Source organism: Corvus moneduloides, chromosome 6, assembly GCF_009650955.1.
Source record: "Corvus moneduloides isolate bCorMon1 chromosome 6, bCorMon1.pri, whole genome shotgun sequence".
Lineage (NCBI taxonomy): Eukaryota > Metazoa > Chordata > Aves > Passeriformes > Corvidae > Corvus > Corvus moneduloides.
In genome coordinates, this window is record NC_045481.1 from 8,380,128 (window position 1) to 8,398,083 (window position 17,956).

Genomic DNA, 17,956 nt, shown 5'->3' on the forward strand with positions numbered 1-17,956 from the left:
CTCAACACCTTCCCTTCTAAAGCTAGTATGTCAGATTCATTCTCCCATAATATACCTCTCAGTACAAGCACTATAGAGGATAAAGACATTGCTGGTATCTAGCATCAATCGGGCCACAAGAATGAGATGAAAAGCCATCAGACATCAGTAATGCCATGTTTTAAGTGCCATTCTGAACAACATTACCCATTGACTAAATAGATGGTGTTTTTCACAGTACAAGTTCTCCTACACTCATATCCCAGAGCAAAGTCCCAGGAGAAAGAGCCTGTAATAATCAAGAGGCTCTGAATTAGAGCTCACTGCCCCAGCATGTGTGGGTTTATCAGCAGGGACACGCTCCATAGAAAGAGTGCTCATATTTCTCCCATGCTGCTGGCCAGGCCTCCGTATCTGATACCACCATTAAATACCAAGATAACTGGTTATTTGGCTATGGTAATATTACAAGCACTCCAGGAGTCAGGTATCCTACATGGTGTGAAAACAGTGGCAGTGATCTCTGAAACAAAGGTTTCTTCTAATCTTTACTGGATCTATCTATAGCTATCGATGGCAAGAAGGTATGACAAGTAATCCCAATCAAAAAAAAATTGAAAACATTTCCAAAAGCCAACAAAGTGCTTTTCTCCTTTTCTCACACACCAAGAGAACCACAGGGTCTGTAAGGTGTCTTCCAAGTTATGACAGGAGTCTGATGTCCTCCAACTTCCTTTCTTCCCCACCATATCTGGTTTTCTATGCTGATCTCCACCCTTTAAACCTGCCATTCAACAGCAAACCCTAGAACAGCCTAAATTCTCAGCACAGCCAGACACAGGAGAAGTACACAAAAAACATGCAAGTCAGGAACTAACTCCAAGGCTACGTGCAGAGGGTTCTCATCCGGCATCATAAGGCAGTCTAAGGAATCACAGCTCAGGGCTGGTTAGCACCCAAAGCCCTTATAAGCTTTCTCCTTCCCAGGTTCCCCTTAGTCATGTCAAACCTAATATTTAAGAACCTCTTGAATAACTCCAAAATGCAAACCAGAGGCTCTCTCCATCTTCAATCCACTAGGAACAATTCACTCAGTGCTTCCCATCTCCAACTACTGTAGCTAAAACAGAAAATAAGCTACAGCCAGGCACACAGATGCCCTTAATTTCTGCTTTTTCTATCATCCTGGTTTAGATTCAGCTACCCTCAAACAGCGGTGTCAGATGAGACTTACCTGCACTTCCATCACCCTGCCCAGAGACAGATCCAGAGTCAGAGTAACTGTCCGCAAGGCTCGCCCACCTTGACACCCACTTCTGACTCCCTTGAGCGGCTGCAGACATCTACAATAAGGTGGGGAAAATGAGGTCAGAAAGACGGTTTGTACACCAAATCCTAGCCACAAAATCTCTCCTCTCATACAGACATCACTCGGTCTGCTCAAGATGGAAATCAAGCTACACATCACATTTACATCCAGACAGAAAACCCATCTACACCTCCACTATCCCAGGAAATCCACCTGGGCTGCCCATACCTGCGCTTCAGCCTGAGACCCATTCACAGCTTTTGAGGAAAATGCCTGGAGCAAGGGTGACTTCTGACTAGTGCCATTTTCACTGACTAGATGCTGAGAACCGCAGTCATCTTTTTCACCTTTAATGATTGGCCTAAAGGCTGAAGAGATTCTGGAAAATTCAGGCGACTCAAGAACACCAAAAACCTGAAAAGATGTTTGCATGGGAATATTAAAATGCAAGAAAACAGAAAAACATTAGTCAAAAATCCAAATCCGTGAAACATTAGTCACACACAAACTGTGATCCCAAGGGGCCAGAAACACTCACCAATGCTTCCATGAGAACTGTGTAAATAATTTTCTTCTGTACTCCACAGTAGCAGCTTTAAATATAATCATAGAATCCACTCACACCCACCTTTCCTCTCACCCTCATTATTTAGGAGTGTTGCCTTTAACAGCAGTAACTTTCACTGAAAAGGAGTCCCTTTTCAGCCCAGAGAAATTTAGGATGAGTGTCAGAAAAAGTTACTTACCAGCTCATTCACAAGGAGCTAGACGGTGAAAATGGGAAAGCTCCATCCCCAGTGCCTTTCATAGACTGTAGCTGAGAGTGGGCTGAGCAAAACAGCCCTGCACTGCCACAAGGAACTGGGGAAGGATGCACCTGAGATGGGTGAGTGTTTGAGCTCGTTGGACAGATTCCCCCTGAAGCAGGCCTTCCTGTCAGGGGTGACCAAGACTCATGCCTCAGAAGGGCTTGTTCCTCTCACTTGACTGCAAGAAGATCAGAGGAAGATACCACCACAGAGGTTGCCTTGGATGAACAGAGACGGCCATAAAGATCTCTGCTTTCACTTCTGTTAAAAAAATGTGCATGCAATGGTGGAGGAATACAGAGAAAAGACACCTCAAAACCTAAGCAAGTCCAAAATTAATCTTCTTTCTTCCTGGACAGGAACACTGAGGTTCAGTTATCAGCTGTTTCACAAGTGGCAGGTCTGCACTGCACCAAGTCTATGGCACAGTCAATACCAGAAGCTGGTCACTTTGCCTGCCCAAGTCACATGGCTGCCAAGACTACTCCCCAGAAATACCTGTATTTTTGTGGCACCTTCCCTCATATTTCCCCACCAGAACAATTAGTCATCTAAAGTCAGGACTAGGACCTTGCTGTGGCTTAAATACCATGCCCTGAAAGCTTCCGATCACATTTCAAACAAGATGTAAGGAACAAATATAATAAAAAACAAAAGAGAGAAGCTAGATCCAGGCTCATAAACACTGTACACAAAGCTCTAAAGCCAGGTTCAATTAAGGCTTCCTTTAAACCTTGCCATCCTCCTGACTACATTTCATTAAATCTTCATAACAACTTGCCAGTTTTGTTTTCATAATAGACCGCAGATGAGAGTTAAACCTGAAAATCAGCCAAACTTTGGTTTGCCCTGTGGTTGTTTAGTTGGGTGGGTTCTTCTTAAGCCTCCCTCATCTCTGGAGTTTTGTTTTTAGGCTATCATTCACTCTGCAAAATCCAAACAAGTACAGATCCATCTGGGATTGCCTCTGCCCTAGATCACACCCTTTGCTATCACAGCCAGCTGCCGCTTGCCCTTGCAGCAAGCACTGCCTTTCTAATCAGGCACAGCCAAATACAGAAACATCTGCCACTGAGGCTTGTAAGCACCAGCCCCTGGCATTTCCTGTGGCCTACCATGGGATGACGCATCAGTGATGGGCTGCAGCTCCCATCTTCCTGACAGTGGGCAGGAGATGATGCAATGCCAAGGCAGAGGCTTGGGAGCAGTCCTAGAAAGAGCAGAGCTGCTCCCAGCCACTGCTGTCAGCAGGATCAGCCTGATCTTTATTCAGGTGTTGCCTTTCCTCTAAACAGATGGCAAACCCACTCTTTCACTTTTGCATCCAAATTCAATTTTTGAAGCAAGGCAGCTCTTTGCCGTGGGCATATCTTGCCTTCTTTTACTCTGTGGTTTTTTGTTTGTTTGTAATTCTGTTGTTTTGATGGGATTATTTAAAGACAAGCCTCACGGTTTGTTGCGGCCTATCCTTAGCACAGGTCACCCAGGATGATTTTCCAACCCTAACCATAACCCCCTGCTGCACCCAGTTGCATCCCTTCATGGCAAGTTAATTCAGGCCCTTCAAGCCTTCAGCCCTCAGCTCACTGGCCAAGCACAGAAAAGCAGCATTTACCTGATCTATCATTTTTCGCGCCTCCTCCACCTCTTTGTCCTGAGACTCGGTCTCAATGGTGTATGTGCCGGTCTCGCTTACACTGTCTTCCTCATCATTCCTCCTGCCCTGGGCAGACTTCACTTCTGGAGGTGGAGCAGAGGCGGGCTCTGGTTCCGAGGATATAACCACACGTGGAGCTACTGGCATGGGCAGAGGGGCTGGTTTCTCAGCGCTTGGCTTCCCAGACTGAGCCGTCTCACGCAAGTACTCGGCCATAAAATCCTGAGCCATTTTAGACTTCCTCCCAACACTCCCATAGCTTTTGGCTCTGGGAGCAGAAGAAGATGAGGAGTTGATCCGATCCTCTGTCTTCTCCCTCTTGAAGGAGCTCGTTCTTTGGGTCCCGCAGGAATTGGTGGTGGCTTTGCCTGCCTGGGCTGTGAGGTGGGATGGCGGCACTGAATTTCCCGGCTTCTCCGCCGGCAATGCGTTCTTGCGCTTTTCAACCTTGCTCTTCAGCCCCGGATCCGTGTCGCTCTGGGATGAGTGAGCACTGTGTGTGAAGGACTGGGACCGCTTCTTCCGTGGTGTGTCCTCGAAGAACTCGATGACAAAGGCCTGCTTGTTGTGCAGCATCTCGTGGGGGTCACGCCTCATCTGGCGCTGCAGCCTCGTCTGCTCTGCCGGACGTTCGCTGCCCGGCGTCGTCTCCTTCTCTGCCTTGGGGTCTTCGGTGTCACTCTGAGTCCCGTCCTCGTGCCTATGGCCTGGAAACAAGGTATGTACATTTGACCTTCATACTCTCAGTTACTGCAGCCCTGTTATTATCTCCCAGTTTAATTTTATCATTTCAGATACAAGAAAAGCATTCTGTAAGATTAGAAAACTCCACAGACATCTGTGTGGTACAGGGATTGCACCCCATCAGAAGAAATAAAAGAGAAAGCAGCTCTCTCCTGACCCCACTCTTCACCACCGGTTGGCTACCAAGTTAATTATTTATTTAAAAAGAATTCAAGAAGTACTTCCAACCTCATGGATTTCTGATTTTGTAATGGTAATTGGTTTACATACCTAATGTCTTGTTTCCTTCTTTTTTCAACTTCAGTAAAAATTATTATATCATTTTGCCATTTTATCCAATTACTGTAGTCCAAGACCACCTCACTGGGTTCTCTCCATTACAGAGCAGAAATATCTCTGCAGGATCAGGAAATAAAACCCTTGCACTGCATCCCATGAAAGTGAATGCCCATGATGAAAGACCAGGTCAGTGCATTACAAGTACATGCATCTCGTGACCCACCCACGTCACTCTCCTCTACAAGGGAAAACAAACCAGAGGCTAATAGAAAAGTAATTTTGCAGGATTCTTTACTTTTCCTGAAGATTTAAGAATCACACCATGACACCCCCATGAGTTACACCATCTTATCACCAGCCAAGCAAAGGTTAAATCATTACTTAAGAGTTCACTAAGCTTAAACTAAGTTTATAATTATTTTCACTTACGTTAGCAACAACCATCTTTACAACTGTCTCTATGGATCAGTGCCTGCCTGCCCCTCAGCACCTTAGCTCAGGACACTCAGAAAGTAAGTTGAAGTAAAACAGAAAGTTAAAACAAAAGGTTAAAAGTAAAACAAAAAACAAACCTTTTTTTGGAGAAGGAAACGGGTGTGAAGGCACACAACACGATTCAGTCAACGACCAGGAACCTGTCATCGGGAGAACGGGGAAAGAGGTCTCTGCGCTCTAGACTGTAATATGTAGCAAGATATACTGGCTAAAACACCACGTGTTTGAAAGGAAAACTGCTCAAACCTACTTGGCAAGTTCTCCAGACTCATGGGTGAAGACCATTTATTACGTCAAGTTAACTGTGAAAGATTAGAACTTAATGCAAGGTCCATTCAACCAGGAGTCAGTTCTACAAAGAGTTTCCTAACACACTCATGAAGAAAAGCCAGCAAACTTTGCATTGTGCCCTGAGGGCTGATAAGCTTCACCCTTGGAAGGGAAAGTTCTTAAATTAAAGGTCTTGGCTAAGAGCTCTGATGAATGCAAAACAGTGAGGACACAAGGAAAACATGCACCATGCTCATGGATGCCCCAGCAGAACACCATGCACATCCCCTCAAGGTGCTAAGGCCTGAACCCTGCAGTCTTGATACCAGGCTTTACATTCATCACATTGTTCCTGGAAGTGAACAGATGTTACCAGAGAGCCCCTATGGTGGGCATCTCTAATCCTGGAGACCCAAACCTGGTAGGCAGCCAGCAGTAGCCTCCAAGATATCTTCAAAATTAGCCCTGCCAGAAGAACACGTTGCACAACTATCGTAGATAAATGATACCTGCCAAAGTAGAGGTGGAACAACTCCTCAGGCCATCAACACTGCATGTTTTAATCAAATGTCCAGCATTGATTTCTTGATATGCAAATTATGCACTGAATTACCTCAGCTTCTTTCCATGCCTTATGGACTGTAGAGAGGCAAATGAAGCCAGTCTCTAGTGTTCCTGTGCATCACAACAGCAACAGTTGCCCAACTCTCTAGTTTTCTCCAAGAGGAAAGAGCAAAACCACTGAAGCACATTTCTATCCCTGACAATGTTCTCCAGTAAGTCAACAAAATCCAGTATGACAATAACATAAAAAATCCCAACACACAAACCCTTTCATCACACAGTCACAGTACACTGAAAATAAAACCCTAAATACCCAAACAGGGCACCTTAACCCTGTCCCTTATTGGGAAGGACTAGAACCAAGCAATGGCAACAAAGTAGTTCAATTTCCATGCCATGCCAAACCCCATGGCTGAATATGAAACCTTTATGACGGTACAGGGTTCCCAAAAATATGTACCCAAAACAGCAATTTGGAGGTATAAAACTTCATATTATGACAAGGTTTGGGGATTTTTTCCAAGAAGGTCAAAGCAAATATTCCTTTAAGAGAAAACAAGGTATAGCTCTGTCGTGGTTTAAGTAGGGCCTCAAGCATAAGTAGGTCTGGTAACCTTCAGTATGACTTCATCAGCTCAAGCTGCAGTTCAAAACAATAGCTTTTCCAGAGGCAAGGCAGTGAGAATGCAGGAATCAGTGGTCTCCTCCGAGCTGTTCAGTGCATGGCCCAAGAGGGAAACCTGAGCAAGCCTAAATCTTGCAAAATATATTCAAAGTTGCATCAGAATCATGCAAATCCCACCAGCTGCAGTAAGAACTGGGCTCCACATTTCACCTCAGACCTTTGAAAATCCCCAAAGAATTCCTCAGTGACAGACTTAACAAGACACAGGTCCACCAAATCTGATGTTTTTGAGCAGAGGATTTCAGACAAGCTTTAGGTTAAGAGAAGAAAACTTTACCTACAAGCACAACAATTTCCTCTACTGGGGATCACGTGTATCTCAACTCTACCAGCAGTCTCTGTGTCAGGATCTTTTGTCATCCAACCAGCTGGCTCTGGTCATTACCAGATGATCACACTTAGACATAGTACAACAGGATGATCATGCTTAGACTGCTCTGGACTCATAACAAGATGTGACTACAGTTAGAAAGTCATTCCATCAGCTAGGAGAAGCAAAGAGAACAAAATTCACTAAAATACCTGTGTTTATCAGCCTGCCTGACCACGTGGAAATTATTTTAGACATTTAAAATCCTTTTTTCAACCAGTTACTGCTGAGCTGGCATTATAGACAGGAGGAGTCACATTAGAATGTTCTCAAGCCAACATCACACATGACTTCAGGGCCAGGTGAAGAGCATGCTAGCTGCATTCAAAATATTAACAGTCATTAAAGTAATATTCTTCATCTTGCAAATTTGGAGCAGAGATAATTAAGTCCAGTTCTCCTTGACAGGAGAAAGGTTTTTATCTTTTATTATGCTGCATTTGCATGGCCAACAGAGCACTATGTCCACATGACAAGACATTCACTCACCTTTAAGCGTCCTTACATGAACTGGCAGGTCACTCTTGGTACTGTAAACATCATCTCCCGCAGACTGCCTTCTCATCAGGCTTGGGTCATTCTGGACAAGCCAGTCAGCCACTTTGCTCTCCGCTGACATCACCTCTGTATGAGCTGGTTCCTTACTGTAGGGTCTTCTCTGTCTGAGCGAAAATTTAGTTACATGGTCTTTTATCTTTATTTTACCAGGGGTACCATCATCAAATTCAATGGTGAAAGAGGCATGACTCTGTACAACAGGGGCTACCACAGCATCAACATCCTTTGTTGGGATCTCATGGACCTGTGTTTCTGGAGATTTTGATGGCTGCTGAAATTCTTTAGTTGGAATCTCAAAGTAACTTGGCTCTCTCCGGAAGGCAAACACAGATTGTTCTTGGGCATCTCTATAAGTCGAAATATTCCCATTCAGTTCCTCTTCATGTTGGGTTATCTCTTTTGATCTCTCTACAAAAGGGGGGAAAAAAGGATAAAATCACATTTTTTCAGTACTACTCAACTCATTTGTTTCAACTTCTTGAAAAGTCTACTAATCACAACCTCTCTCTGCTAGAGAACAGATACACTGTGTGTGCATTGAAATAAAACACTTCTTTGTGAAGTAGAGCACATGCTTGATAGAAACATCAGGTTTACTGCACAAGTGAAAATAAGATGCCTCTTCCATACACACAGATTGACAATAACAGGAATGTTAAGACTAAATGGCTCCCAAGGATGATGAGGTGAGAAACAGATACAGCACTGCCATATAACTAGTTCTCATACAAGTTCAGTGATTTACTCCACAACTGCTGTTTCTAATGGTCAAATATTTTAGGGAAAACATTTTAATTCTCCCTTATTCCAGTTTCAGCAGCAGCAACCTACACACAGGAATGTGCAAATACAAGCACAAAAAAGAAGCGGTAATTAAAGTCTTGAAACAGGATGGCTTCACACAGCAAATATCAAAAGTGCGCCAAAATTTTGTGTCCCTTATCTTCTCCCACCCCACATCACCTCCATTACCTGAGTAATGTTCCTCTTGCCTTCTCTCCTCCTTGTTATTTGCATCATCTTCCCCCCACCAGGAGGGCTGCCCATAGAGAGGGGTGCGGTAAGTATTCGTTTCTAGAAGAGGATAATCAAATACTTTAACACAGAAAATATCAATTTACCAGGTTCAACCACATGCCAAACGGGGAAAAACAGCACGGTCAGATGAGACCATGAACCTGTTATACCATGGTTATAGCAACAGCAAATGATACATAATAATATGCTCAGGCTTTTCTTTGTATGACCCTTTTTTCCTGTCTACATTCTATTGTAAGATAACTAACTCCACCCCCCTTCCTTGTCTTTCACAGATGCATTCCCCAGATACTGGCTTTTGTCTCTTTCTAGTCTTATTATTCATACAAAGTGGAGGATTTTTGGCAGGACAGACTACAAAACACTAACCACAAAACTGTCTTCAACTCACCTAAAAATCAGGTGAAAATCTGACTTTTTTCCTCACCTTAAATGGGAAGACTTTAGCTCTACATTTTTGCCCCACCATATCCTTGGATGTGTCCAGACTAGGGATTCTTCCACTATTTACCACTCCCACTCTAAGTGACACACATTCCCCAATAGGAAATTCTCAAATCGTTACAAACTTAGGGAAAATGGTAAAGCCATCTCCTTACACAGTCATAAAGAAGTAGTAAACTGTTGCTCTCTAAAGCTTATAGTAAACCAAGTGAGTTCTACAGTAATTGTAGGACAGAGGTTTTCCTCATGGAGAATTTCCTCTAGAAGAGCCAGGCTTACATAATTTCTCTGCTCAGCGAGCACTCACTGAAAGATCAGGGCTTCACTGCAACAACTGGCACCCACTCAGTGGAGCTGATCCACTGCTTCTCGTTTTGTATCCCACAAAACAAGACTGTGTTTGGTAGTGCCTTGGGCTGCTGCTGTTTATGCAACAAGCAAAAAGAATACACCCAATTTGCCTGTGGTACAGTTAATACTATGGTTTTTTCATAGATTAAGAGAAGCAAATAAAGTAGCTTTTGTTCTTTCATCTAGATCTTACTCTCTACCTGAGAGTAAGATCCAGCTTTGTTAGGCTGCTTCTGCCTCTGCTCACAGCAGCCATAACTGGCCATGTCTTAAACACTGGCTCCAGCTCCAGAGCCATAGCTGGGCTTCTACTGCCAGCTGCTGCTCAGCTTGTGGTTTTCAAACCACACACTGCTCTGTGCAAAGCAGCTCTCAAACAGTCCTGCAATTTTGCATTCCCTGTTTTAATAGGGACATGACAGAAAGCAGTCATTAGCATAAGGGAAGTCATGAGACGAAGGGGAATTAAGTAAGTCAAATTAAAAAAGAAGCCTGATTTTATGCTGCTGTTTCTAAAGCTACACAGACCCAGTGGCCACTACTTCAGATATTTTTGTTCTAGAATCATTCCAGATATATAAGCTCATACATTGACAGTCCACAGGCAAAAAATTTTACTTTACAGATGCAGCCCACAGGCCCTTTTCAAGAGACCTCCTTCATGTTTCAAAGTTAACCACGCAGCCTCCCTTCACACTGAGGATCAAAAGAGGCTGAAAGTATTACTCTCCTCTCTGCCTAGGGTGCGTGGAAGATAAACCATGTTCCTATTATGTAGGCGGCTTTGAAAGTTCAAAGGAGGAAGCATTTGAGCATTTCTCACCATGATAAATTGGAATTGCCAAGCAATATGTTTCATAACTGATGAAGGTTAAACCACTCATGGGATGGGGGGGGGGAATTAAAAAACCTATTCACAAGGTTGTCAGTGAACAGAGGCACTCCAGTGTAGGGTTTGGTTTCTGCTAGGCTAAGAGCTTCTGTCATATAGCCCAGCAGAAACCCACCATCCTTTTTCCATGCTGTAACTTGCCCACTAGACCCCATCCCAACCACGCAGGATCTGCTTCACCAACGTCAGGCACTTCTTTTGGGCACACAATGGATTATTATCCTCTGACTTGCAGTACAGATCTTAGGGTTGATGGCCAAGAAGCAGCTATCTGGGGAAGCCGGGGGAAGGAGATCAACACTTTAACACAAATCCATTAGCAAAAGCCAGTTATGTCTGAGGTAATTTGTGCCTAAAGGGATCAACTGCCCTATAGATGAAATGCAAAGACCACCTGCACTCAACTGTTGCACAAGCAGCATATTTCCCAAGGATGGGTGCTGTTACTGCTTGCATCTTGGAAGGAGTTGCCTCATTACAGCTCATCTCTCCAGCACATCCCAGCCCCAAAGGGATCCCAAAGGCCCCCAGTCTAGAAGATGCCAGTGATCTACTCCAAGGCAATTTTGTGCCCAGAGAGGCAGAAGTGAGCTAAGACAGGTCACACCCATCCTGCAGGACAGAAGTCTCCCCAGAAACTGCTCCAAGATCTGTGTCTGATCTGTGTACAAACTACAGGAGCTTCTGCCTTTGTCACCCAGGAGCTTTTCTACTACAGGGAAAAGGCAGCCAGGGGAGACTTCTGGTCAGACCTTTTCTGTTGATGAGGAACTTTGGGATTGCAATTGAAGCTGAAGGGGGAAAAAAAGGATTTATAAAGAATAATGAGCCAGCTCCTCTGCTGTCTCAAATTTCCCTGGGCCTTAACAGGTACTTAGAAATTTCCCTAACTGCCCCTCTGACAAAAGCCAGCACAAAGTCAAAACCCCAGGGCAGGTCTAGGAACACCTAAAAAGAGTGCATCAGGCTGGCCAGAGTGCAGAGATCTGGGGCCATCAGGGTGAGAGACACTGCCCTGCACTCACTGCACAGCAGCAGAAGGTTCCTCATGCCCCATGACACAGAGCTCACATGGCCCCACCTGCAATGCCTGTTACAGCATCTGTGACAAAGCTGCACATTTGTGTGTGGGGGGTTTCATTCCTTTCCTCTCCCAGCCTCCACAATAAACTGGAACTTCATTTTAAAACTGCAAAAAGCACAGATGGAAAGCTGAAGAGTCAGTATCTTGCTATTCAGGGACAGTTTCAATATTTTAAGAGCAATTAATGTTTCCACTGAGCACTCATATTAATTTGCATTTTGAATAACATTGTCAAGTGACACAGTCACCATCATTCTTGCCTACCGCTGAAAGCAGCCAGATCCTGAGCCAGATTTATCTGGCTTCAGAGGAGTGTTGTGGTTTAACCCCAGCCAGCAGCCAAGCCCCCACACAGCCACTCACTCACTCCCCCACCAGCAGGATCAGGGAAAGAATTGGAAGGGTACAAGGTAGAAAACTCATGGGCTGAGATAAAGACAGTTTAATAAGGAAAGCAAAAGCCGTGCACAGAAGCAAAGCCAAACAAGGAACTCATTCACCACTTCCCATGGGCAGGCAGGTGTTCAGCCATCTCCAGGAAATCAGGACTCCATTACACGTAACAGTGACTTGGGAAGACAAACACCATCACTCCAAACATCCCCTCCTACTTCCTCCTTCTTCCCCGTATATTATATACTGTGCATGTGATACGGTCCAGCACATCCCTTTGGTCAGTTTGGGTCACCTGTCCTGGCTGTCTCCTCCCAGCCTCCCATGCAGCCCCAGTCTCCTCGCCAGCGTGGCAGTATGGAAAGCAGAAAAGGCCTTGGCTCTGTGTAAGCCCTGCTCAGCAATAACAAAAACATCTCTATATTAACAACTCTGTGTTCAGCAAAAATCCAAACACAGCTCCATACCAGCCACTGTGAAGAAAATTAACTCTACCCCAGCCAAAACCAGCACAAAGAGCTACATAAATTTGCTGCCCTGCTCATGTCAGAAGCTTCTGTCCCTTCTAATTTACCAGCACAACTGACACCTCTCCCAGCTCCAGCTCTAACACAACAATATTGTCGAAAAAGGGGAGAGGGAAAAAAAAAAAAGCACGATGAGAAGGCAGCTAAAACAGATGGCTGTGACAGAAGTGGGCCAGGGAGCAGCTACACATGCAGTTGTGCCAGCGGGCTTTGCTCTTCACCAGCTGGGATCCATTTTGGGTAGCAACCTCAACCTGAACCTGCAACATCCAGAGCAGCATGTTTGCCTGTGTCCTGAAACATGCAAAGCACCCTGAAGCCACCTCATGCCTGTTCTCTTTTAGTGTAAGATGGATGCTCTTGCGAGAACACAGAAATGTGGGGCTCGCTCAAGTCAGCAGTGAAGGGAAGAACACCAATGAAAACGAACTGCTCAGTCATTTTAATGACATGAGACTTCCTCCAATTGATGGCAGCTCGTTACCACCTCTCTCCACTCCGTGCCAGGCTGCCCAGATGGTGCCAATTCATTTAGACATATTTCTTGGCTCATCAATTCAGGCAGGCAGCCCGAAAACCATCCTTTTAGATAACTGAATTGAGGTCAGCACAAGCATTCAGCCAGATAAAAACTGAGCTACCAGTGATGGTGTAATACAGGGAAGACCACTGACATACACATGTTCTGCTCCTGGATTTCTGTCTTTGGGGCAGTCACTCAGAAGGAAAAATGAAGGCTGTTTTAGCACAGAACAAGGGAAGTCCATTTGCTTAACAGTCTGACAAAAATGTGGCCTGTTAAATTAATACAGAACTCTTGATCATCTGAAGGAGAGACACTAAAAGAGAGAATGAGACATGTCAATACAAAGGATGTATTTATGGAGAAGTGAATCACACAGAACACTAGGGCACAACCAAAAATACAGTCCAGGTGATGAAAGGCTAAGGAGAAATACTGTATTAAAGCTGCTTTCCATCATCAAACAGGAAGAAGAGCTTTCAAGACAAGCACACAGCTCCCACTAAACAGAGGGGTCTGATTTCCCTTGAAGGTGTCCCCTGTGGTCAGGACAGGACTGAGGGCTGTGCTTTGCCCAAATCTGCACAAAGCTTCAGACCATCATGAGAGAAAGACAGTCAGCAACAGCAAATTTCTTTGCTCACAGAAGCACACGCAGCTTTGAAGCTCTCTACTGCAAGTCATAACAAAAGCATGAGAAATCCAGCTTAAGTCAAACTGCTTTTGATTCATTATTAATAACAATAATGTCCATCTCCAGAAGATGCAGAATAGGCTTCTTACAGCAGAGGCCTTAGGGAAAAAAAAGATGATCTAGCTACAACATTTTAAAATTAATTCCTTACATCTCTGCTTTTTAACTCCTCTCCAAAAGTAGAGAATTCAGACCTAGTAGGAATAATCATAAAGCAATTCTCTGACTTTTTGCCACACTATTTATTTCATATGTGCATGGCTAATCTAAGCCCTGGTCTTTTGTACCTGCTGTGAACATACACAGATCTCAGGGACTTTCAAATCAGGCTGATAATCACAAATTTATTTGTATCAATTATACAGTCAAACCTTAAATACACTGCAGTTACCACCTCTCTAGTTCTGGCAAAAAAGCAGATACAACACCACACCCTTAAATTAAAGGCCAGGGCAGAGCTCTGTGTCTAAATAGCTATTGCCATGATCTCATGGGGAAAGCAGCCAAAGACCATGGAAACCACTTCACAACTGGGCACAGCTCCCACTGCCTCCATCCTCACTGCCTGCTGACCTCAGCCCTGGACATCAGCAAGCCTTTCAAGTCCTCCACTCTGTTGAGAGGATTTACTAATGACACGACGCTAACCTGGTGAGCCAACCGATTTCACAGATCCCGGGAGAAGCTCCTGCAATTGGTCCTACTCCTGCAAGTGATGATGCCCATTTCAAGTGGACGCTGCAAGCAGCCTCCACCCCTGGAAACTCAGGCCTGCAGCAGTTATTCAGAGGTTAGTCATCAGATTCGGGATTACCTAGTCCCATCAGGCTGTGGCAGCTTTGAAAAAACAAAAAATTAAGATCAACCTGGGGATTAACTACGTGCTGAGAACAGAAGACCACAAAGTATCTTACCAAGTACCTCAACTCAGGTAGCAACAGATGGGAATGGGGATTGTGACCATCTTGAAATCTGCTCAGTTCAAGGCTCTACCTGGCTTCCTGATCACTCAAGGCTTTAGACATGAGAGCTAATAGCTATTTTTAGCATTAACTAGCAAAACCGTGGACACTTATCCATATCCATCTCCAACCCACAGGATTAACCAAACTCCTTGCTTCAAACATTTCCCAGATGATTTTCTGCTTACAGGCAACATACACCCAAAAGCTGCAAGTTCAAGAGCATAAAGACTAAATTGACTGTTTCCCATTCACACCCCTTTATCCCTTTATCCTCAGCCCCTCACCTCCTCCCATTTCTAAGCAGCTCTAATTGTTTACATTGTTTTGTTAAACCTCCTCCTTGAAAGCCTGCATTCCCTCTGCCTCTCTTCCATTCTGGCCCTGGGAACCAATCCCTCTAAAGGCTTTTGTCAGCCCAGAACTTGCTCTAATTAGCCAATGCAAATTCCTAAATACCTACAGGCTTAGCAAAACAGCTCTTTTCCTAAAGCCTCTTTCTGCTGCCACTAAGCAAGCCCACTCCCCCACTACATTCTTCTTTTTACCAATCATTTCAAATTGCTGCCACTCCTCCCAGCAGCTGAGGAGAAACGGTGCATGCGTGCAGCTGAGGACAAGGTGAATTAAGTCACATCGCAGATGAAAAAGGGATCCACTGATCATTCTGCTCACGTGACAGAGATGCTTTTGGGAGAGCGAGGTACTGATTTAATGCTCATGCTCCCTCTCTTGCTTCCACAGGTTTCAGTCCAATCCGGCGAAATACTTCAAACAAAAGTCCTGATTTCCTCCATCGCTCAGTGAGGTTAGCAGCGCTTTACAGATTTTTTTAGCTCTGCCTATCAGTCCCACTGCATGTGACACACTTCAGTGCTGGTCCCCAGTAAGAACACAGAGCCCGTTTTGCCTTAGAGCTCTGGTCTGTGCCCAGTAAAGATGACAGAAACATAATGCAGTTCAGCGAATCACAGACTAGAGAAACAGGTCACCTTGCTGAGGAGTCACTCAATGTCCCGGCTTTGAAGGTGTTCCAAATATCAACTGCTTACACTATGTAGGTTAAAATCAATGAGAGTGTATTTTGGAAGGTGGCAAAACAAAAACCAGAGGGTTCATGGAACCATGCAGTAGCAACACAAAGTGGTTCCAGTTACCGGCATTGCTTTCCAAGAACCTCCTGCCCCTTGAAAGGCAGCTGGAGAGCTCTTCCCCCAGTGGGGTTCACCTCTTCTCACCCTCCCCGGTGTCACACTTAATCATCCACAATTCCATCCCTTTAAATTCACACTTGTCAGGCTCAGTCTCAAACACAGCCACACAGACACAGCCAAAGCAACACAAAAAAGGTTTTCTGGTGCAAAAAATGGGAGCCAGGCACACGGGTGCGTGTGCTTCCACACATAGCTGGAGACAGCGAGGAGACCGAGGAGGAAGAACATTACTCTGAGACATTACACTCTGGAACATTACACTATGACAGCTTATGGGGATTTTCCTAAGGACAATACATGGGAGATTAAGGTCAATCAACCCACTCCAATTAGTTATCATGAAGCCTTAACAGATTTATCCAAAGCTGTACATTTTTCTAGAAAGCTGCTGTACCTATATCTAGGTAACCTCACCAAAGATGTTTACCTCACTCTATTACTTGCCCATCCCCTTCCCTCCATTCTCCTCCCTGATTCTTCTTCCAACTGAGAGCAGGCAACTCTCCATGCTAAACCCTAAAGCTTTCTAAGTGCTCTGACATCCTGGAGCCACAAGACCAACACTACCAATCATGTTACCAGTATGCTTTAAAACCATATTTCTTCCTCCCATGCACCAGCAAGCTCCAGAAAGCCATGAACTGATACCTGAGCAAAACCGGGGAGAGACCCATCAGGACAGTACAGACAGGAAGCAGGAATTTGGGTGAGATGGGTGAGATAAGACTGCTGGGGAGGTCTTGGCAAACCATAATAGGGAACATGGAGGAACCAAGTTTGACAGAGGGTCTTTAAAGGAAGGCAGCAGTTGGTAACAAAATGGAGAACAGAAGGAATTCCTCAAATAGAAAAGGTTTGAAGCTGGGGAATAGCAAACCTGAAGCACACATCTCCCAGTTTGGCAGTCGGTTTCAATCCTACATATTGGCACATTAGGAAATACAGCCATTTAAAAGCATCCAGGGTTTTGTAAAAGAAAGGCTTGCTGCTTCTTTGCCTGCCAGCACCATGCCACAGCAGCCATACATTTTCTACTCTGAGTCACCCTCTCTGTTCAAACACCAGCTCACGATTAGGAAATTAAAAATAGACCAGACAGGTGCCAGAGAACTTACCAAACCTGCTCAGCCCACAGGTTTTCCAGAACATACACAGCAACAAAGCATGTAGGAGCCATCACATCAGCTGAATTTTTTTGGAGGCTGAATCTCCAAAAACCGAGACTCTGGAATACTCCAGGGATTTAGAAAGATGATCCTTCCAGAACTGTTCCCAAATGCAACCCACAAGACTATATTGTCAGAATCATCACCCAGCACAGGACTCAAGCTGCACTTTGTTCAGAATCCTGATTAACTGGTTCCCAAGCAGGTACCTGTAATTGCTTTCCTCTCTCCTTTCTCCAGCTTTGCTTGTGGGGACTCTGTGTAGACACCATGCTCCATGGGCTGCTCTGCCCTCTTCATGGCCGTGCCTTTGTAATTCATCTGGAGTTGGCTGGTGTACTTCTCATGCTGCAGAGACACAAACAGCAGTGAACCCCTCTTCCCCACCAACAGAATCACCCAAAGTCTGTACTGTGTAGGACCCCAGAGTGCCGAGAATATTTCTCTGCCTGTTTTTAAGGGTTCTTACCCCCCTGAACAACACTGTTTTAACCTCCAACCTTGGAAAAAATTACCAATGATCAGACAGGAACTAGAAAATACAGTGGTGTGAATTAGGTGATAGACTACTATGTAAGATTGTCACAGGGTGAAAAATGTAGAGGTTTTGGGCTTCTCTTTGTAGTAAATAGATAAGAGTAAAAAATACCAAAATGGAGGATTGTTGTTCTCTAAACCTTCTTCTCCTTCTTCTACTACTCCATGTTCTGCAGTAAAAGTAGTTTGGAATAATTGGATAGAGAATTCCGCAGTTCCTGCCCGTGTTACTGAATAATTGGTAGGAAAGGGAAAATAATATACATTTATAGTAACTATTGGTTAAATTATCTTTAAAAGGCTGTGTAAATCTTGGTAATTAGAGACTTCACTCCTGCTTTCTGTGCTCTATGCTGTACCTGGGTCACGCTAGTGGCTCTGTTCCTCTGATAAGGCTTAATAAACAACTATC

The 17,956-nt window shown here is 44.5% G+C and overlaps 1 protein-coding gene across 7 annotated transcripts in view; it reads right to left on the reverse strand.

The window, feature by feature from the left end:
• The window catches only part of CEP170B (centrosomal protein 170B), a 59,781-nt gene that overhangs the window by 20,632 nt on the left and 21,193 nt on the right, over positions 1-17,956 (reverse strand). For 4 of the 7 annotated variants that reach the window (XM_032110636.1, XM_032110635.1, XM_032110633.1 and 1 more), the window contains exons 6-12: positions 17,217-17,355; positions 8,692-8,793; positions 7,651-8,127; positions 5,350-5,412; positions 3,713-4,461; positions 1,517-1,702; positions 1,214-1,322 (exon numbers count right to left, since the gene is read on the reverse strand). In XM_032110636.1, the coding sequence (XP_031966527.1) occupies positions 1,214-1,322; positions 1,517-1,702; positions 3,713-4,461; positions 5,350-5,412; positions 7,651-8,127; positions 8,692-8,793; positions 17,217-17,355 (1,825 nt within the window). The remainder of the gene's footprint in view (positions 1-1,213; positions 1,323-1,516; positions 1,703-3,712; positions 4,462-5,349; positions 5,413-7,650; positions 8,128-8,691; positions 8,794-17,216; positions 17,356-17,956) is intronic. The other 3 variants (XM_032110638.1, XM_032110637.1, XM_032110634.1) reach the window with 1 other exon arrangement.